Source organism: Bos mutus, chromosome 16 (assembly GCF_027580195.1).
Source record: "Bos mutus isolate GX-2022 chromosome 16, NWIPB_WYAK_1.1, whole genome shotgun sequence".
Lineage (NCBI taxonomy): Eukaryota > Metazoa > Chordata > Mammalia > Artiodactyla > Bovidae > Bos > Bos mutus.
In genome coordinates, this window is record NC_091632.1 from 64,965,009 (window position 1) to 64,988,739 (window position 23,731).

The 23,731-nt window shown below is 38.3% G+C and overlaps 1 protein-coding gene across 6 annotated transcripts in view; it reads right to left on the reverse strand.

Annotated features, from left to right (window-relative positions):
• SPATA17 (spermatogenesis associated 17) overlaps positions 1 to 23,731 on the reverse strand; it is a 251,553-nt gene that overhangs the window by 189,531 nt on the left and 38,291 nt on the right. For all 6 annotated transcript variants that reach the window (XM_070384497.1, XM_070384501.1, XM_070384499.1 and 3 more), the window contains exon 4: positions 13,325 to 13,375. In XM_070384497.1, the coding sequence (XP_070240598.1) occupies positions 13,325 to 13,375 (51 nt within the window). The remainder of the gene's footprint in view (positions 1 to 13,324; positions 13,376 to 23,731) is intronic.

Here is a 23,731-nt window from a genome sequence, read left to right on the forward strand (position 1 = left end):
TTAAGGGGTGGACTACCTACTACATAGGAACATCATTAAATTCTAAATAAGATTAGATATGTCAGAAAACATAAAAGATGCATGCTGAAGTCCTGAGGAGGAAAGATGGTGGTTTATGTTTAGGTCATGGCAGAGTAGTGGGGAGAAGCTGAAAGGGCTTCACTTGGAGAGAAGCTGAAAGGGCAGAGTCTGCAGCTGGCTGAAAAATCTGTGCCAATAGCCAGAGAACTAAAAGAAGCCCATGGGATGGACTCCTTCCCACTCCACAGGGAGCAGGCACCAGAAACAGCACCAAACACATCCACAGAGTCCACAAATGCACTCTCAGAGAGTCTCGTAATGCCCTCAGTCCCTAGACATCCACCCAAAGTCACGCTACAATTCCTTTCCAGATATTATGCTAACCGCCTTAATTTTCATGGTATCCTTGTGAATAGGGCACGATCTCCATGTTAAAAATAAAGAAACTGAGGTTAAGTAACTTGATCTAGGTCACAGCATAACCAGCAAAACAGTAAATGGCAGAATTGGGATACAAACTGCTCTGTCTTATTCCAGAGACCAGGCTCTTTCCACTAAAACATGTGATGAATGTACTGTATAAAGAGAAAGAGTGTGTGCATGTTCTTTCATTTAAAATGCATAGTAATTTTTTTTTTTTTACATTAGAGGAATTCCAGTTTAACCAATATTTATTTAATGGACATGAGTTTGAGCAAACTCTAGGAGATGGCAAAGAACAGTGAAGCCTGGCATGCTGCAGTCCATGGGGTCAAAAAGAGTCAGACACAACTTACTGACTGAACAACAATTGATATAAGATATAATATAGGCTGGCGTTCCACTATACTTATTGCTATAGGAACAAATATCATCTTAAATTTTGCCTAAATGTCCTGTTGATATCCCAGTACTAGTGAATAGACTTTTACTTTTTTAAAAAACAAAATATTTTCAAGAGGCAAGATGATTTTGGATAATGTTCTTAATTTCAAGGTGAGTGGGTTACAGTTTCCCAAAAAAGGGCTAGTGTTCACGTCCTTCAAAGTCATTAGCAACTTTCAGAAGTGATAGGTATAAAACAATTATTGTCATTGATCAGCTCTGAATAGATAATTTTAAACAAAGTCACTGCATGCTCAGCAGATTACAGCTTGTTAACGGGCAAGTTCTAAATGACCTCTTAAGCTAGTCAAATCAATGATGCATATTCCTCATTAAGTAACATCAAAATGTAAGTGGTCTTATAAATAATGTTTATTTTAAGCACTAAAATAAATGGCAAAACCTTGATATATCAAAAGCCATCTGTTCATAGAAAATATTTTCCCTCCATTGGGTTTATTATTATTCCTCAAAATTCACAGTAATCTTAATGTTGTCAAAAGAGAGAAAAAACATTTTCACACCTAAAATTAAAATCAAAATATGAAAGACAATATATCACTGATGATAACGTGCCTAGGACTAAAGCTCTAGTTGTACATGAGAGCATATAAACAGGACTCTCATTCATTACTTTTACTTATTTGAATGTTGAACATTCTGCAAAGACTATACAGTGAGCCCAGAAAAGTGGGTTTACCAAATTTTCAAAGATAGGGTGTTTAAAACTAGTAATATCAAAGTTTTCATTCTCAATGTCACCATATTATCATGTCAATATGTAGAAAAATAGACATGTTTTTAAGCTAGAAATATATATATTTTAAACTAGATGTTTTTAGCTATCTGGAGATTTTGGATAATTATTCCATATGCAGTTTCTTCTCTTTAATATTCTGTTTCCCTACTCTACTGGTCTTTGTACTTCTTTTCTCTAAATTTCTTTAATCATTCCACAAAGACATTGGTACCAGAAGTAGTAGGAGGGAGAAAGAAATAATTTTTTGCATGGGGATGGAACATTTAAATCTGCCTACCATCCAGCAAAAGCTAGGATTTATCTAGAGGATCCCTTCCCCTCTTATTCCTTAGGCTAACATTTTGGGATAGCTTCTTCCATGTGAATAACATTGTGTCTTACTTGTTTTGTATTCTTAGAACCCAACATATAATCTAGTAAATAAGAGGAAATCAGGGCTTCCCTGGTTGCTCAATAATAAAAAATCTTCCTGCCAACGCAGGGGTCATAGGTTCCAACCCTAGTCCAGGAAGATATGATATGCTGAAGGACAATAAACCCATGTGCCACAACCATTGAGCCAGAGTTCTAGAGTCTATGAGTCACAGCAACTGAACTCATGTACTGCAGTTACGGAAGCCCATGTGCCTAGAGCCCATCCTCCACAACAAGAGAAACCATTGCAATGAGAAACTGGCACCCTGCAACTAGAAGTAGCCTCCCCTCAGCACAACAGCAAAGGCCCACGTGCACCAACAAAGACCCAGTGTAGCTATAAATAAAATAAATAAGTAATTTTTTTTTAAAGAGAGAATCAGTATTTCTTCCCTGAATTATTTTACCTATTTATCTGTGGTGTTGGAGAAGACTCTTGAGAGTCCCTTGGACTGCAAGGAGATCCAACCAGTCCATTCTAAAGGAGATCAGTCCTGGGTGTTCTTTGGAAGGACTGATGCTAAAGATGAAACTCCAGTACTTTGGCCACCTCATGAGAAGAGCTGACTCATTGGAAAAGACTCTAATGCTGGGAGGGATTGGGGGCAGGAGGAGAAGGGGATGACAGAGGGTGAGATGGCTGGATGGCATCACCGACTTGATGGATGTGAGTTTGAGTGAACTCTGGGAGTTGGTGATGGACAGGGAGGCCTGGCATGCTGCGATTCATGGGGTTGCAAAGAGTAGGACACGACTGAGCAACTGAACTAAACTGATTTATCTCTATCTGATTTTGGAGTCATTATTCTAAACATAAATACTTCATAGTAGTATAAATATGAAAACAGGGTTATAAATAGTTTAGTAAATTGAGATGGATCCTTATATATCTGATATATATTTAACCATTTTCTGATTAAAGCCACAGAATATAAACTTTCCTTGTATTTTTCCTACTTTAGACACAAAAAGGAAACAAAAGAAAAAGGTCAATTGATGCTTTGAGTTAGATATTTGTAAACAAAAATTTTTATTACATAAAAGAACCAATAAATTTGGTTACTTTGAAAATTGATTATTTTAAGTTATCTTTAATTCTAGTGTCCATCTTATTATTACAGCTCTTACTTTCCTTAAAGTGAGGATTTCTTTCTGAACTAAAATGTGTTAGGGCACTAATTTCAAGTGAAATCATTTAAAGCAACTGCAACAATAAAGGTTCAGATGCCCCTGAACACCATTAAGAAAGTATATGTGGTTGATTCAGGACAAGGACCAGGTTTCTAGGGTAAAAGAAATTCTATCTTAAAAAATTAATTACATCTGTAGTTCTTTAAAACTAAGTTTTAGATTATCACCATTTTTCATTCCTCACAGATCTTTGAAAACAAGAGGGAAAAGTCTAATGGAACATACTTTTGAAACGAGATCTCCAAGATACTACACATTAGCACTGCTTACAATCTGCGTGCATATGAGATTATTCTGGTTGTCCAAGGACAGACAGACAAATGAGAACTCAAGATGTATCAGATGACCCAAAGGAGGCTTTTCAAAGGTATTGCAAGGAATCAATAATGCTCAGTTTGCCTTTGCGAACTTCCAAAGTCTGTGCCAGTTATGGCTCCTCATTAGGCTGAGTTTATTGAAGACCAGTAGAGTCCAAGAGTTAATGGATAAAGAGAGAGAGCTGCAGTTGAAGAATAGCAGTCCCGATAACTATTTGGTAGGGCTTCTAAAGTTTTAACCAAGTTGGAATCCTCTTTTCCATTCATTTTTCAGGGTCCAAAACAGACATGGTGGAAGTTCAAATACAACCAAATTATAGTTTTTGGATCACAAAAATCTATGTGATCTGCATCTTGTAGTCCAAGTAGGAAAGAAAAGACAGATTCATTTTTAGTTTGCTACATCCTATATGGAAATTCATTTAAAATTGTATCAAGAATAGTATTGAATCTGGGGTTATGATGGATGTCAAATTCTGTGTTAACAATAGCAATATGTGAAGACTACAGCTCAAATATTCATTTATAAGGTGAGGTTTTTCATACTAAGCCATCCCATTTGGCCTACAAGGGGAAGCACGTGACACTGAACTGGGATGTCTCAACTTAGTTTTCTACAAATTATCACTAAATTTAGAATTCCTTGAATGGAATGTGCTACCAGTAAAAACGTTCATGAATTATCAGGGCAAGGGGTTCAGTTTACCAGAGTGAAAGTAATAAAATTTCCCTAAGAGCTTGGTCTAGGGTTCATATAATAGCTCTCATCCAGATTTTTGAAGAAAGGGGAGAAAGACTAGAAGTAAAGGCAAGACTATAAGTGGCTAGATATAACAGGAATGTGGGTACCAAACCTCCTGGGTTCAATTCCTAACACTGTCACTAGCTATGTGACATTGGGCAAGACATCTTTCCAATTTCCCAACTTCCAAAGTGGAATTATGATATCCAGAGAGTTGGTCAGAAAGTGAAGAGGAACTAAAGAGTGTCTTGATGAAGCTGAAAGAGAGTGAAAAAGCTGACTTAAACTCAACGTTAAAAAAAAAAAAGAAGAAGATCCTGGCATCTAGTCCCATTCAATCAGTTCAGTTTAGTTGCTCCGTCGTGTCTGACTCTTGGAGACCCTATGGACTGCAGCACGCCAGGCCTCCCTGTCCATCACCCAATCCCGGAGTTTATTCAAACTCATGTCCATTGAGTTGATGATGCCATCCAACCACGTCATCCTCTGTCGTCCCCTTCTCCTCCTATCTTCAATCATCTCCAGCATCAGGGTCTTTTCAAATGACTCAGCTCTTCACATCAGGTGGCCAAAGTACTGGAGTTGCAGCTTCAGTATCAGTCCTTCCAATGAATATTCAGGACTGATTTCCTTTTTAGGATGTACTGGTTGGATCTCCTTGCAGTCCAAGGGACTCTCAAAAGTATTCTCCAACACCACAGTTCAAAAGTATCAATTCTTTGGCGCTCAGAATTCTTTATAGTCCATACATCCATACATGACCACTGGAAAAACCATAGCCTTGACTAAATGGACCTTGGTTGGCAAAGTAATGTCTCTGCTTTTTAATATGCTGTCTAGGCTGGTCATAACTTTCCTGCCAAGAAGTAAGCGTCCTTTAACGTCATGGCTACAGTCACCATCTACAGTTATTTTGGACCCCCCCAAAATAAAGTCTGACACTGTTTCCACTGTTTCCCCATCTATTTGCCATGAAGTGATGGGACCAGATGCCATGATCTTAGTTTTCTGAATGTTGAGTTTTAAGCCAACTTTTTCACTCTCCTCTTTCACTTGCATAAAGAGGGTTTTTAGTTTCTCTTCACATTCTGCCATAAGGGTGGTGTCATCTGCATATCTGGGGTGATTGATATTTCTCCCAGAAATCTTGATTCCAGCTTGTGTTTCTTCCAGCCCAGCGTTTCTCATGATGTACTCTGCATAGAAGTTAAATAAGTAGGGTGACAATATACAGCCTTGACGTACTCCTCTTCCTATTTGGAACCAGTCTGTTGTTGCATGTCCAGTTCTAACTGTTGCTTCCCGACCTGCATACAGGTTTCTCAAGAGGCAGGTCACGTGGTCTGGTATTCCAATCTCTCTCAGAATTTTCCAGTTTATTGTGATCCTCACAGTCAAAGGCTTTGGCATAGTCAATAAAGCAGAAATAGATGTTTTTCTAGAACTCTCTTGCTTTTTCAATGATCCAGCAGATGTTGGCAATTCGATCTCTGGTTCCTCTGCCTTTTCTAAAACCAGCTTGCACATTTGAAAGTTCACGGTTCATGTATTGTTGAAGCCTGGCTTGGAGAATTTTGAGCATTACTTTACTAGCCTGTGAGATGAGTGCATTGTGCAGTAGTTTGAGCATTCTTTGGCATTGCCCTTCTTTGGTATTGGAATGAAAACTGATCTTTCCCAGTCCTGTGGCCACTGCTGAGTTTTCCAAATTTGCTGGCATACTGAATGCAGCACTTTCACAGTATCATGTTTTAGGATTTGAAATAGCTCAACTGGAATTCTATCACCTCCAGAAGCTTTGTTCATAGTGATGCTTTCTAAGGCCCACTTGACTTCACATTCCACAATGTCTGGCTCTAGGTAACTGATCCAACCACTGTGATTATCTGGGTCGTGAAGATCTTTTTTGTATAGTTCTTCTGTGTATTCTTGCCACCTCTTCTTAATATCTTCTGCTTCTCTTAGGTCCATACCATTTCTGCCCTTTATTGAGCCCATCTTTGCATGAAATGTCCCTTGGTATCTCTAATTTTCTTGAAGAGATCCCTAGTCTTTCTATTCTATTGTTTCTCTCTATTTCTTTGTACTGATCACTGAGGAAGGCTTTCTTATCTCTCCTTGCTATTCTTTCGAACTCTGCATTCATATGGGTATATCTTCCCTTTTCTCCTTTGCTTTTCACTTCTCTTCTTTTCACAGCTATTTGTAAGGCCTCCTCAGACAGCCATTTTGCTTTTTTGCATTTCTTTTCCATGGGGATGGTCTTGATCCCTGCCTCCTGTACAATGTCACGAACCTCCGTCCATAGTTCATCAGGTACTCTGTCTATCAGATCTAGGCCCTTAAATCTATTTCTCACTTCCACTGTATAATCATAAGGGATTTGATTTAGGTCATCCATGAATGGTGGTTTTCCCTACTTTCTTCAATTTCAGTCTGAATTTGGCAATAAGGAGTTCATGATCTGAGCCACAGTCAGATCCCGGTCTTATTTTTGCTGACTATATAGAGCTTCTCCATCTTTGGCTGCAAAAAATATAATCAGTCTGATTTCGGTGCTGACCATCTGGTGATGTCCATGTGTAGAGTCTTCTCTTGTGCTGTTGGAAGAGGGTGTTACCTATGACCAGTGTTGGACCATAAAGAAGGCTAAATGTCGAAGAATTGATGCTTTTGGACTGTGGTATTGGAAAAAACTCTTGAGAGTCCTTTGGACTGCAGGAGATCAAACCAACCAGTTCCTTTAGTCAATCCTAAAGGAAATCAATACTGGATATTCATTGGAAGGACTAATGCTGAAGCTGAAGCTCCAATACTTTGGCCATCTGATGTGATGAGGCAACTCATTAGAAAATAAGACCCTGATGCTGGGAAAGACTGAAGGCAGGAGGAGAAGAGGACAACAGAGGATCAGATGGTTGGATGGCATCACTGACTAAATGGACATGAGTTTGAGCAGGCTCTGGGAGTTGGTGATGGACAGGGAAGCCTGGTGTGCTGCCATGTCCGTGCAAAGAGTTAGACACAACCGAGCAACTGAACAAAAGAAAAGAGAGTTGATCATTTCAGGAAATAGTTAAAAGTATTTAAAATACTTAGGTGCCTGGAGAGTGGTAACTGTTAGGCAACTGCCAAGTCTTGATGTTGCAGAGTGGTAAAGAATCCTCTTGTCAATGTGAGAGCCACAGGAGACGTGGGTTCAACCCCTGGGTCAGGAAGACCCCCTGAAAGAGGAAATGGCAACCCATTCCACTATTCTCTCCTAGAAAATTCCATGGACATGGAGCCCAGTGGGCTACAATTCATAGGGTCACAAAGAGACAGAACTAAGTGACTGAGCATACATGCACATCATTATTATTTGCCGATGGTTCTGATTTACTAAGATTTGTGAATATGTGGTATTGCAAGCTCTTTCCTCAGAGACATATAGCTCTTACTGGCAGTTGGTTTGACTAAAGTATACCCTAGTTATCTACCAGCTATATCCATTCATGCTTGGGTAGTAAGTATGAGAATCTGGAACCATTCTATTGCAGAAACAGGGGCTCAAAGACACAGTTGAGGCTGAATGGATGTATCCCTAGAAATGGAAGAATTAGCTATATGTGCCGTTCCATACAATAGGCTTCCCTCTAGATGGGTTCAGCGAGTAAACAAAAGCCACAGAGAAGCAAAAAATTCTGGATGTCGCAAACTGTAAATCAAAGTACTGGAGAAAAGGAACAAGTAAAAGACCTTTAGGATGGATGAAAGAATTCCACTAAATAGCACTTTTTTTTTTAAGCTACGTGTGGGTATTTTTAAGTGGAGTTTCTACACATAAAGTAATACTGCTGTTCATCTTTATATTAGTACTATTATTAGAACACTGATTCTCTGAGTCGTCTGTTTGGAGGGTCTGAGGTGACACCCTAATGCTTAAGTCAATGCTCACTAGCATCTGAAATGGAGAGTCAGTTCTATAGTCTGTAAAAAGATACACTATCACACATGTAGATGAACCAGGGAGAGAAAGAAATTGAGCAAAGGAATCAACTCAGACAGTTGCATAAGATACTAAAAGCTGTTCAAAGAGCAAGAACTGAAAAAGAATATATTGGAGGACAAATGTGAACGAGATCCACAACGGAGTAGACAAGATGCTGGAGGAAAAGCAGAACTCTAATCTGGAGTAAATTCAAATTAAAGACCAGAAAGGCAATAAAGTGGCACATGGAGAAACACGAGGAATAGGGCCCTGGGAGCTAAGATAAAAATTTACTGAGCAAGTTATTGCTGTATTAATTGACCGTCACTGGCCGAGCTGCAAATCAGTAGCAGGGGTTTTGTACAGGCACAGAGTGGGTGCTAATAGCAGGTGATATCATAGCAGACCTCCTTCAAGCCTGTAAGTCTTATAACACTTTGGCAAGGTCCCAATGCTCATGAGACCTTCCATTCACATGTGAATTACACTGACCAAATATTACCTTCCTATGTGCAGTTTACCTACACCACCCAGCCTAATCAAGCACTCAAGACAGCCTTAAAGATCTCCCAGTAAGGGCTTAAATAATTTCCAACAAGGCCACCAAGGGACTTAGACACAATTTTTTTGTCTTAAAGAGTACTTGAAGCAAACAGTTTTTGTTTTTGTTTTTACTCCTTGTTTAAAAAAACATGAGCCAATATTCATTGATTAATTCAGGCCATTTATTTAAACATCTAGTATAAGCCAGGAACTGTAGATTCAAAGACTAAGAAGATAGGATCCAGGCCCCAAGGGATGTACAGTGTGTGGGGAGTGGATACAGGCCTGTAAATTAGTAAGGATAATAAACTGTTACAGGTTCTATAACAGAAGTATGTTGATGGTAAAACAGGGACATAAAAAAAGAGAGTGATCAATTCTACATGGGTAGGGGGATCGTAAAGTCTTTAGAGAAAAGGTGACCCTTTAAAAAATAAATGCAGCAAATTGAGATATGAATTACTATGTCATTAAACAATCACATATATATAATTTATTCTTCATTATATAAAAGTGACATCTATTTAGGAATGGATAAGCCACAAATGAAAATTTTGAATTCCTTCTCTTTTCAGAAATGCTCCACTGGCCTCTCACAATTGAATATGATTTGTCATGCTTGGAGTCAATAGTCAAATACATAATTTGCAATTGACTCAGTATATGAAGCAGAGTAAGAAAAAGTTTTTTTTTTTTTAATTTTCTACTAAATGATTTAGGTGCATATATAAAAATATATCTGTATGAATATTGGCCGTATATATTTTCTGTAGTTATCAGTTACTCTTAGAAATTCTTTCTCCTGTACACTTACTGTCACCCATATTTAAATTATTTAAAGGGTAGCTCTTTTTAGCAAAATTATTTGGTAGCTTATAAACTGAAAAGGCATAGTTGTAGAGATTAGAAGTAAAACGTCAGCTGCTGGTATCCAGTTAGGTTTGTAAGCTTCAGATGCGTACAACATAGAAGGTATGTGGACCACGCATTGGTCTCTTTAGCCTCTCACTCCCGCAGAGAGCAAAATTTTCAGAGCACCATCTTGCAAAGAAATCCACTTACAAATAGATGTGCCCATGTCCACTTACAAATAAGTTCAGTTCTGGCCATGTGATCACCCCATGCTAAAAATTAATCTTTGTTAGGCAGTCACACCAGCCTCTATGCAAGTGAGCCTTAGTCCTGATTCCTCGTTACCAAGTTACCAAATTAGCTCATCCAAATCTCGGAAGGAAGTCTTTGAACGTCTTTGCAGAGAAGCGTTTCTATTTCAAATTTCCCACAGTAGTATTTACACACTCCACAGAGCCTCGCAAAAATTCCTCAGTGTCTTCAGTGGATCATTTCAACCTCTAGGTAATGCTCAAGTCTTCCTTCCTTTCACTTAATGACCACTGCATTCCCACCTTTACTCTTGTCTCCTGGAATGTGTCAAATAAAAAAAAAAAAAAAAATCTGGATGTAGCCAGGAGAGATTTGACTTGAAAGAATTACTGCAAGAAACTGGGGGTGAATGACTCCTGCAGGAGATGGAGGTGGACTATTGAGACACAGAGAATCTTTGGCCGTAACAATTGCAAGCATGGTGGACGTTAGGCAAAAAGAGTTTTTCTTTTATAAGAAGGTATGAACATGGCTGGGAAGAACCTGATATGGGCAAGTGGGAATGAAAGGGCAGCATAATCAGATAGCAAATCAGAGGATGCTTTACCCCAAAGCCCATTCTCACGAGGAGGAACTAAGGAGACTCCATGTGCTGACTGAAGTCAAGGGCCCTGGGAGAAGGAGAGAAGCTTACCCACAACTTGCTTAATGAACGTGTTTTTTTCCAGTTGATCAGCAGGGACAAACAGTTCAGCTAATCAGTTGTGAGGTGAAGGAGGAATTTGGGGGACTGTGTCTAGCTTTGCTATGGGTGAACAAGGGGGCATCTGTGCCTCATATCTAAGTCATGTGGGGAAGGATTTTGTTTGTTTGTTTGTTTGTTTGCAGTAAGCTGCTTCTGAAACACAAGAGTTGGGGGACGGGGAGGGGGTCAGTAGGTGCATACAGGTTTGCTGTTTTCTAAGATCACAGGACCAAGACAGAGTTCAACATCTTCCACTGATATTAATCAAAGAAAAGGTGAGACTGGGCAATGCTATTAGGTGTAATTGAGCAGGATCCTATGGGGCCTTCATGGAAAAGAACCCCACCCCATGTCCTCCAACTGCCTCTTATTTGTAGAAAAACTCTAGCTTCCTAGGCCTTCCCTGAATTTCCAAAGAGTACATTTAATCAGAGAAGTGAGAAAATGCAGAAAGAAAGGAAAACAGTCAATCAAGAAAAATATTAATAATAATTTAGCCTTTAAACAAAGTCAAAGAACTTTAGCTCCTACTCAAGGATTATAGCTAATATTCTGAGCCATGCCCTTTGACATGGCTGTTTTGCAGATACTGAAACCCCCAACCAGGTTGAAAAAGTGAACTGTATACTGCCCACAAGCATGGAGACCCCAGACCCCAAGACCCGCTGGACCTGGAAGGTTTTCTTGACTCCCAATTACCTCACCAGTAACCAGAAGAATGTCCAGGCAGAAGAATGTTCATGAGCTGACCACCCACCCCATAACTCCTCACCCTCACACTGTCCTTAAAAACCTTTCCCTGACAGCCTTCAGGAAGTTTGGGCCTTTTAAGCACTAGCTGCCTGGACTCCTTGCTTGGTTCCTGCAGTAAACACTGCACCTTCCTTCACCGCAACCTGGTGTCCGTAGATTAGCTTCACTATCTGGGGGCAAGTGGACCCAAATTTGGTTTGGTAACACTAGGAAATACAGATTTTAGTATGATGTTAGAATAACAAAAACACTGCCTTCTGAGTGGCTTGGACTGATGTGGATTTCTTAGACATGCCTGTTATTATTGTTGTTGAGTTGCTCAGCTGTGTCCTACTCTTTTGTGACCTCATGGACTGTAGCCTGCCAGACTCCTCTGTCCACGGGATTTCCCAGGCAAGAATACTGGAGTGGATTGCCACTTCCTTCTCCAGGGGATCTTCCTGACCCAGGGATTGAACCTGCATCTCCTGCATTTCTGGCGGATTCTTTACTACTGGGCCACCTGGGAGGTCCTAGACGTGCCTAGTCAAGGTAAAAGGAATCTTAACAATTCCAGCCAGATCTGAATTCAGTACAAAATTTGGGGCTAAATAGGAAACATGAGAATGTGTTTTTCTAGCCCTGACTCCTGTGCCTCTGTCTCCCCTGATGGCCTCTGGGAACCTTTGAGCCTTCCATCATCATTTGCTTTAGATTCTGTTATCTATTGCTTTTTACTTTTCAGACAAAGGTGCACAAAAAAGAAAAAAAAAAAACTAACATTATTTTAAGCTCAGAAGTTAAGCCTTTAGCAGAACTGTACAGAGAATTAGACTCTCCTAAATTCCCAGATTCAAGCATTCTTGTTAAAAGAGGAAAAATTATTTTCTTATATTACTGTATTTCTAAGAGAGGTAAATATAGCCCAGTGCACCTGGAGTTTCTCTTCTGGCTCAGGAGAAGCAACAACAACAACAAAATCTACTTTTTCCTCTTCCTTTTTTTCCCCTTAACCTAGGGAAACACAGAGAGGTAGACAGATACTGGAGATCGCCCCTGGGCTGGGCTCCCATACAGTCACACCTGCATTAGAAAGCCCTTTCCCAAAGCAGTATACGTCATCAAAATAATGCAAATTTAACTGCCTTAGTTCAACACAGGACTTTCAGAGAGTATTTGCCTATCTTGCTTCACCCAAAATAAAATCCATTATCAGTAGAAACAAGAATTAATAGATCAATGAAAGAGAATATGAGAAGGTAAAATTAAAATTAAAACATGGGTTTTAAGGACATTAATGAAATTCACCTAAGTAATTTCCCCATTTATAACAGCTTCACAATTAAACTATTATCATACTGATACAAAAGAAATAATACTTTTGCTGTGGCTCTTCCCCAAATCTGTGCAGAAACCAAGGAAGCTTCATAATCACAAAATTCAGCTTCCTATTAGGCAAGTAACACATAAAAATGAACACAGAAATGACAGAAATAAAACGTCTAAGCTGGAAACTGACTTTATTACTGTGAAATCATATGAATAATTTCTAATTGATTTGTATTGGGCAGGAACCTTATATTCCAGAAGCATGCTCGTCTATTTATCACAATATTCTATATGACATATGGAAACTAATACATTGCTTCATTAATATTTACAGTCTTTCTCTAGTCATGGCTCACAGATATTTAACATTCTAAAACATAAGCATTGATAATTATGTGTTTTACATTTTACTCTAATTTTTAATACTGCCAAGACTATTTAGTATAACTAACTTTTTAACTATGTACTCTTTTCTCTCTTTACCATTAGCATATCAATCAAATTTACATTATTCTGGTTTGCTCATTTTATTAAAAGCGAATTCAGGGCACAATTGACTTTTCATTTGTTTAACAAGTGAAGAAATATTTACCCTGACAGCCATTGCATTGTAGAGATTCATCTTCATAGTGTAATACGCTAACTGTGAATCAAGAAAAAAAAAGATGGCATACATTTTAGTTTTACACAAAGACAGTGCAGCCTATTTTTACATATAAAACATAAGAATCTTTATACATAATACATAATAAGAGTCCTAGGCTTAGAAAAATGAAATCAAACTTTGTATTGAAGAGATAGGCTTCCTAATACATAATGCAGGCTTAACCAGAAAAATCTATGGTAGTCAAACTAGGAGCTAATGGAGATATATGATCATAAAATGCTCTCCGCTGAGTTTGATAATCAATGGTGCTCTACTGAGAATAGAATAACAAAGCAGAAATATTCACAAGTGCTGGTGACACGTAGTATTGTATGATTTATTCACTGGGGTTCTTTTAGCCAAAACTCACAGAAACATAAAAGGAATTCATATTTCAAGACGTCTGGTTTAATGAAAAATTCAAAGAAATGCTGTCTTCAGTCGAAATCGTTCAAGGATATGGATGCAGTGATGGAGCAAAATTGTGCCTTCCAACCATCTGTACAAAATGTTATGTACTTAGCTGCCTCCTGAGTAATCCTTGGGAATTTTCTTTCATTTAATATTCATTTTAACACCATAAAATCATAAATACAATGATATCATGTTATAGCAAATCCCCTGATATAATGAAGACTTCCTAAAGTCTTGGTTTCTTTCTGGTACAGACACATTTATCTATTCATATACAAATCTCTGTGACAGTAAATATTTAGCAACAGAGCTTATTTCAATGAAAATATTACTTTAAGTAAAACTTTCACATCTGTTCTTTCAATTAAAAAGATATAATTAACATAATTCATGACAGTACAATAAACATTGAAATACATATTTTTTTCCACACAAAATACAACTTCATCCATTTTTATTTAATGAAAACTGATCAGACTAATAGAACTTGAGCCTGGATAATAATTGTGAGGTTTCAGCAAAAATCAGACGTAAGTGTCTTAACCTTTCATATAGGGGTTTTCTCCCCTGCAACAAACAGGAATTCATATAAAAGGGTTTCACTGTAATTAGTATTGTTTGAATTGCCTGATCTGATCCAAAGCAAATTGTCTGTGGAGAGCAGCAGGGCTGGATTATTTATCAACAGTCTGAGCAATTAGGAAACAGTTGGCTGCAATATGTTATTTACAAATGAACACAATGATGTTCCTTCATTTTAAATTCTCTTTCTTCCTTATAGCAAGCATGGCATAATTCCTGATGTTTGAGGTGAATTTAAAATATTTACTTAAATATAGCATTTCCACGGGGCAAACATAACCATTAAATATTTTTATACAGAAGAAACACAGTGAAAGCTTTATGTTTGAAAAATGATATTATTTATCTTTTTTCATGTTCCTCTTCAGTTAGCAGCAGGGAGCTTTCAAGCCACAGCCCTGAGTTCAATTCCTAACCTTGCTCTTACCAGCTGGGTAGCTTGAACATGGTACTTGAAGTCTCCCAGTCTTGACTTCTATCCTCATAAAATGATACATCACATACTTCATGGAGTTGTGAAGAATAAAATGAGATAAAGAATTTAAGGTGCAAAGCTGATGGTCATTAGGAAAGGGATTGTCACTCTTATACATTTTGTGGCTCAAAGTATACAATTTAACTATAAGTAAAATTCCAAAGAGGCTTCCCTTGTAGCTCAGTCGGTAAAGAATCTGCCTGCAGTGCAGGAGACCCCGGTTCAATCCCTGGGTTGGGAATATCCCCTGGAGAAAGAAATGGCAACCCATTTCAGTATCCTTGCCTGGAAAAATCTCATGGACAGAGGAGCCTGGTGGGCTGTAGTCCATGGGGTCGCAAAGAGTTGGGCACGACTGAGTGACTAACACGTACTTACTTAAAATTCAAAAAGATATAAGAAGTTAAATTTTATTCTGAATGAAGAAGAGAGAAATACGTTTGAACCTAAACTTTAATTTTATATTTAAAAGGTAGAAAAATACTTTGATTCTAAATTATCATTCTTATATGAAGCCCAGATTGATGTTACATTTATTCTCAATCGTTAGCCCAGATGCTTCTGAAAATACCAGCAAAACTTGGCAGAAAACATTGCATGATTCATTTATATGAGGTACCTGGAATAGTCAAATTCACAGAGACAGACAACACAATAGTGGTTACCAGGCACTGGAGGAAGAACAGATACTGTTTACTGGGTACAGAGTTTCCCTTTGAGATGACGGAAGAGTTTTGAGCTGGGCAGGGGTGGCAGTTGCATAACAATGCGACTGGACTTAATGTCACTGAATGATACAGTTAAAAATAGTCAAAATGATCAATTTTATGCTACATATATTTTGTCACAGTTTAAGAAAAAAACACAAAAAATAATTTTGATTATGACTTGTACATTTTCATAAGCTTGTACATTTCATAAGCATGAGACGCACTGGACACTTTCAAAGTTTTAAAAATTTCACCTTAGTCTCTATATTTCTATTCCGAGCCATGAAGTTTGTTATGCTAATATTTGCCCTTTTGGTTACATGAGTAGTTAAATGATATGTCATACCAAAGCCTATGTTCTTAATATTATTTTTCAGGTTTCTGTCTGTCCTAAAAGTTTTTTCCATTCATTCCATGAACTTGGATAAGCAAAGCATATCCTAACTGCTAAATATTAATAATATATCTAGGAACCACAGACTATAGTAATTCATTAGCAGATATTCTCAAAAGTTTCCTTACTATAAATTAATTTTATATCTTACTGTTAAGGTACCAAGTCTATTTTAAAGAGGAAAACTAAAGATCTGGGGTGAAGCTCAAGCATAAAATATGGTAATTTCAATGTCATGAAAACATTTTAGACATTCCCAAAATATTTGTTGAATAAATGAAGAAAGGGAATGAGAGAGGGAGAGGGAGAAAAAGGAGAGAAAGAGAAACAGAATTAATATGTTGCATTTACAACAGATAGAGTAGAAAGAATTCCTGGGATGAAACACAGCATTTGAACACTGAATTAACCACTTGTTCACTATACAGGCTTTGTTATGTCACCTAGCTCAATTTTTACAAGGCTTCTAAAATTTTTTCTGGAAGTTGTTTTTCTTTAAAAGCAATTTTCTGAGTGCTTAATATCCATGTGGACCTTTCAGATGGGGCTGCTATTTGACGGGAATGGATCTGTGATATTGATGGGAGCATATTTCATATTTGAGTTTCTTTTTCTATCAGGTGAATTACAGAGCGGAGCGAGGGCGAGGATAAATGAGAAACACTCTCTTACAGGTCAAGTGATATTCAAAACTCACCATATCAGGTCCAAATTTTGTTCTCCAATTCTCTCTCACCATTGTCATTTTGTAGTCGCTAAGTCGTATCTGACTCTTTGCAACCCTATGGACCGTAGCCCTCCAGGCTCCTCTGTCCTTGGGATTCTCCAGGCAAGAATACTGGAGTGGGTTGCCATGCCCTCCTCCAGGGGATCTTCCTGACTCAGGGATGGTACCCAGGTCTCCTGCACTCGCGGGCAGATTCTTTACCACTGAGCCACAGGGAAGCCTATCTCTTACCAGGCCACTCCTTTAAACCTCAATCTGATCAAATTATTATATTTTCTTCACTTCCACACTCACACTACTCCCTTTGCCTGAAACGTCTTATCATTCTTTTCTAACTGACCAAATTCTCTCTGTTTTTCTTGCACGCATTTACAGGAGAAACTACCTTTTCTCCCCCACTCCAAGAAGCAGCTGGCATTCTCTCAGCTCCAGTGGATACCTACCTGCAAAGCAGTTCAGACAAGGAGGAAGTACTCCTGAAAAAAACCACAACCACAACAAAAACCCAAAGAACAAATAAACAAACAAAAACTCACTGTTAACTCTTAAACTTATTACATTTGTCGCTCTCCCTCCGTTCTTGGAGTTGTCAATCCTCCTCAGGTACACGCTTCCTTTCCTCCTTGTCGCCTCCCTGCCCTGCTCCAATAAACCAAGCAAAAGATCTTACTCTTTACAACTCCAGCTGTTATCTTGAGACTTTTCAAATCCATGTATCCACAACACACTCAAATACTTGTTCTCACAACTGCCCCGTCTTTCTCAGTCCCAATGCTGTCCACTTACTTTCACAGCCATGTTCCAGACCCTGGGAACTAGACATGGTCTGCCTCGTAAGTCTTAAACTCAGCAAATTCTCCTCCTTAAATCCCTGATGCCTTAATTTCTAATAAAGGTTTTTCCACCTAGTTTAGATAGACCTAGGACAGGTATTTCCTCTTCCTCAGTTTCAAGTTTCTTTTTCACATATTTTTATATACAATGGCTGTATTGATGTTTTGCTACATGAACATACCATAAACTAACCAATCTTTTCTGTTACTGTTAAGGCTTTAGGTTGGAGGCCAAGCAAATCTGAGTTTCAAATGCTCGATCATTTTCAAGAACAGAAAGTAATACATATTTACAATAAATTTAAGTGATATGTGTGTGTGTGTGTGTGTGTGTATGCTCTGCTGTGTCCGACTCTTTTGTGACCCCATGGGCTGTAGCCCACAAGGCTCCTTTGTCCATGGGATTTCCCAGCCAAGAATACTGGAGTGGGTTGCCATTTCCTCCTCCAGGCGATCTTCCCGACTCAGGGATCAAACCCACATCTTCTGCGTCTCCAGCACTGGCAGGCTGGTTCTTTACCACTGATTATCCGAGAAGCCTAAATTTGAATGATGCATCTACATAAACCTGACCAGATCAACTGGCTTTATTTGCTAGGCCAGGCAATACAGAGGAACTATTTGCAGTAAAGTGATGACACTGGAAATTTTAGAAGCCATGCACATATGGATAACAGATCTGGGGAGCCTGTGCCTTTGTTATTTTCCACATCAGCGCCATCCTCATTTTATAATTTTGAGTATGATCATTAAAATGATTTATTATCAAATAATCATGAGTATTTTGTGCATATGCTTTTCCTTGTTCACTGACCACTGATAGCAATATGGTCATTATCAACAGCTGATTATTAAAATAACCTTTCTTCTTCCACCACACACACAAAATTAAAAGCCAATTATATTGCTTCTCAAAGTTAATATATCTTTAAAAGCAAGTAAACTAAACTTATATTCATATAATTATAATGAAAATGTTAGTAAAGTTTTAAATTAATATTAGGAAGTCAGAGTCTTAAGTTATCCAGTCTTTGATATTTAAAATGCCAGATCCTGAGGGGGAAAAATAGATTATGTTTCAGTTTTCTGCTCTAACATTAAGAGAGATAAATGTTGCCTTAATGTACAACTGACTGGAAAGCCCTACAAACAGATTTGTAAAATGAGTTAGGCTATATATGGTACATTCATTCATCTAATGAAAAGAAATAAAAATATCTGTACAAGCAACCATGTCAATCTCACCAGTTTTAAAAATAATGACCAAAATTTAATGCATTTTTACTATTAAAAAACAAACCTGCTGGTATTTATCATGACATCACATTATGAGAGTTGATAGTAGATGATATCCTTTGTTCCATTTAAAGCTAACAGAATTTTTCTATTTTTACTTTTCTAAATATTAATCAAATACAAAAACTTTGTAAGAAGAACAGTAAAATGATAAGTATATACGTATTGGGAGCCTTTTTGGCAATAACATTATTTGAAGGATAATCTATTTTTTAATGAGAGTTATTTTTATAAATTAAATGGTTCTATCATAGGCTAGTAATATTACTTTAACAAAAAGTTTTAATCAAGTTCTGTTAATATGGTGGCCATATATGTTATTTACTGAATGAGCTCAATTTAAAAACATAACATTGAGCTGTTTAGATCTATAGTTTTATATATATATACACATATATTTATCTCATGATAATGTATATAGAATTAATCATCTATATTAGGGTAGCTGCTTTCAGAGTGTATACTTGATATTAAACACAATATAAACTATGTCATGGTAAAACATGGGCTTCCCAGGTGGCACTAGTAGTAAAGAACCCACCTGCCAATGCAGGAGACATAAGAGACACAGGCTTGATCCCTGGGTCAGGAAGATCCCCTGGAGGAGGACACAGCAACCTACTCCATTATTCTTGCCCAAGAATCCCATGGACAGAGGAGCCTGGAGGGCTACGGTCTACGGAGGCGCAAACAGTTGGACACAACCGAAGCAACTTAGCATGAATGGTAAAAGGAAATTGAAAAGGATAACAAGATGTATACAGTTGTCCTGTATAGGTTATATTGGCGAATTCACTCCGATAACACTCAAAGTGCTAGTTTTCCAAAGGAGACAGATGATATATTTCAACATTATTCTGGTATATCATCTACAGAAATGATTGTATTCATCTCACCATTTATGAAACAAAACAAGGAGTGCTAAGGACAGGCTACTTAGAACATTATACAGTTGAAAACAAGAAGGGGACCGAAACAGTAGGACCAGTCGAGTACCCAATGGGAAGAGCAGGCTGCAGTGAAACACAGCAGGAATCCAGCAGGCCTGAGCACACACACCGGGTGACCGAAATCCACTGTTAATGGAAAAGAAGAGTCAGAGCACATCCTTATTAACAGGGAAGATTTTCAAGGTTATGAATCAATAGTCCTCAGTTCTTCAGATGGACAAATTTGGGTTATGTTGCCAGATACAGCATTATAAAAGTCAGCAGGAAGACATGAAATGGAGGTTGAAAATTAAACAAAAATAGCTGTCATCCAGGAAGGAAAAAGGAATCAAATCAGAAAGGAAAATTGGAATGGTTCTGTTATCTCTGGTCAGTGAGGGAATGATAGTGGAGAATGCATAACACTTCAGGACTGGATAAGTCAGCTGGTGTTGCTTTGAAAATTATTTAAAAGCTGGATGGAAATATTTTGGTATAGTAGAATTTTAAGGGAGAATTTTAAGGTTCTGTCTAAAAATACAGAACCCATCTAAAATAGAGATCCTAGGATTTCTGACTTTCCACAATTTACTTTCCATTTGACCTTTGCCACATGTGAGACTGTTGATAACTCCAAGATTTCTAACAGTTTTCTCCTTTGGTTCCTGTGATATTGTGTCTCTGCTTTTCTGTTTATTATCTACCTATAATTCCCTTCCTCTACCTAAATCCTACTAATGCATTCCATAAGCCTCAATTCTTGGCCTTCTGCTCTACTGTTCAGATACTTTTCCATCAGGCAGAAAATCCTGCCATCTTATGCTGATGGCTCTAAAACCTTTATCTCTAGTTCTGCTTCTTCAGCTAAAAGTTCTCTTTAATAAGCATTTGTTCAGTGCTAATTATAATGTGCCAGCGACTCTGCTGAGAGATAGCAAAGTCGCCTTACAAGATACCACCACATGGAGGTGTCCTAACATCATCACAGACTCAAAATCTCAGAATTTCATTTTGTAAAAGCTTCACTGAACGTCCAACTCAGAATGTTTTCTTATCAACATCCATGCTTTTGTTGTCATTACAACCATTAATCAGCTTTGCTGAGAAAAAAAAAAAAAAGAATGCAGCTATCTCAGTAGCTTATAAAACAAAATGCTTATTTCTCACTCCCATTACCTGTGGGCTAAGCTTCCCTGTGGCTATGGTCCACAACATATGGCTTAGCCCAAAACCAATGCGATGGGGAGGAATCATTCCTTTACAAGGAAGCGGGTAGGGAAGAATTTTTGGCACATATGAATACTACCCACCTGCTGTGTTGGCCATAGTGAGGTCTCCAACTTATGGCCCTATGAGTAATTAATTCATCCAGTTAGCAAAAGATTCTGCAGACTTTCTATGTAGCATTTACTGTGATCGTTTGAGATATAATAACTAGAACAGTCATTGCCTCTCAGGAGGTCACAGTCAAATGAGAGATGTCAGTAAACAAACGGATCACAGTGACAGAAATACAGGAGCAAAGCATGAGGAAGGCACACCTCCTACCATTCCACGCTCAACCTCAGGAGATCAGGGAAGGGCAATCTTTAAGTAAAGTCTTGAGGCATGAGTAGGCATTCAGACCAATGGGAAGCAGGTCACAGTGAAGAAGGACATCCAGGCAAAGTAAATAGCATTTGCAAGAAGCCTGCAGGACACAGCATATCTTAGCAACGGCAAATGGTTTATTTACAATGTTGTCTTAGTTTTCGGTGTGCGGCAGGGTGCATCAGGTATGCATACCCATATATCCACTCTTTGTTTAGATTGTTTTTCCCCTAAACAGGTCATTAGAGAGTATTGAGTAGAGTTCTCTGTGCTACACAGTAGGTTCTTATTAGTTATCTCTTTTGTATATAGTAGCGAATAGAGTATATTTATACAGGTGTAGCAAGAAGTAAGGGTAGATAAGAAGGGATCATGAGACAATGAAAATCCACCATGTCATGTCAAAGAGTGTGAATTTTACACTGTGTGCTATGGTGAGGATTGTAGGCATGGGAGTAAAATTACACTTGATTCCTAGTTTAGGTCAGAATCAAGAGACTTTTCTGAGGGACGATGCCAAGTAGTTGATGACTGAAAGGAGATAGAAGATGGGGAAAAGAGTGTGACGAGGAGTCGAGAATGAGTTTGGATTTCTGGCTGAATGGTTGTGCCATTTACTTGAATAAAGGTCTACAGAAGGAGGAACAGTTTTGGAGTGCCTCGGGGACCTTTAGAAAAAGATTTTTAGAAGGTAGGTAGCATATGGATATACAGGGATCAGAAACTGGGGACCTTAGTCCCATCTTTTAAACTCCTTGAGTCTCCATGTCTTCATCTATAAGAAGATTGAACACCTGCATTTTCTACTTGACAGACTATTACTGAAAATATGAAGCAATGAGTGTAAAACATGTTTTTAAACAAGAAAGGCCCTTAAAAGTGTAGGAAATTATTTGATAAAAGTCACATTCAGCTCCTTACCAATGTTCTGCTAGTCCTCAACCTCTCTCCAGCCACCTGTATCAACATCCTCACCACTTCCTGTTACACCACGCACATTCCCAGTTTCAAACCTTCATTCACGTGGTTCCTAATTGAAATATCCTTGCCTCTCCCCAACCTATAGTTTCCTGATCCCCAGAGGTTCAGCATAAATCTCACCACTTTGACCTTCAGAGATCACATTAACTTCCCACCTGAGTACTTATTATCTGCCTGTGTGTGTTTGGTGGGGGAGTACCTTTTAAATTGACTTGCCTTTTTAATTAATTTTCTGTATTTAATAGATAATATATTCACATTGTTTAAAATTCAAAACCTACCAAAGGGTTTACAGTAAAAAGTCTATTCTTATGCTTAGTCCTCTAGTACTCGGTTCTCTTCTCCTCCAGGCAATTAATATCATTTTCCTGTGATCCTTCCTCAGAAAAGCAAATTAAAATCAGTGGCTTTCAGATCCTGCCCTGCTGGCTCAGATGACAACAGAGGCCACCAGGTAAGAGACCAACCAGTTCTGTTTTCAGTTTCCAAAACAGCTGTACTGATTGCACCTGTTTTTAGCACACGGGGATTAAAAAGTTTGCTAAATTTTAGGTAAGGGGGAGTTCTATTACAAAAGTTTTAAAATCACTAATTATACCATTCATTTTACAACCTAATATATACTATATGGCATTATTATTATTATTGTATGCAGCTGTCAGGCAAAAAAATTATGCAGAATAAATTTGGAAATGATGGTTTAAAGATAGCTGCTATAGGACTATATGTGTGACAATGTATACTAATGTGCGTGACAGGATAATTAACATAGATTCAAACACTATCCTTAATTCACGCTCCACTCCCCACTCACGAGAGTAGCAGTTCCTTTTACGCATTTTTGCTTCAGTCAGTTTATATGTGAATGTCCATCCCCAGCTTTGCTCCCCTAAAACCTGAGCTCTGAGAAATCATACTGAGGGGATGGGGGATACTAACGGGAGAAACATGGGCAGAAAAAGAGAAATAATGAAGAAAATATTCCACATGCTTGGGAAAGAGTGGGGCATTAACTTTTTGTAACAATACAACATTTGGCATTCCTTTTGCTCCTGAAAAAGTGAAAGAAATTGTTAGTCGTTCGGTCATGTCTGACTCTGCGACCCCATGGACTGTAGCCAGACAGGCTCCTCTGTCCATGGGATTATCCCGGCAAGAACCCTGGAGTGGGGTGCCTGCCATTCCCTTCTCCAGGAGATCTTCCTGATCCAGGGATCAAACCTGGGTCTTCAGCACGGCAGGCAGATTCTTTACCATCTGAGCAACCAGGGAAGTCTGGGATGTGGCTAAAACTCTAGGGATAAATTTGGTGGCATCTGGGGAGAAAATGGGATTCTGAACACCAGGGAAGATACCAGCTCTGGCAAAAATTCCCTTTCCCTTTATGTGGCGGAACTGTCATGGAGTCCTTGAAGGATGAAT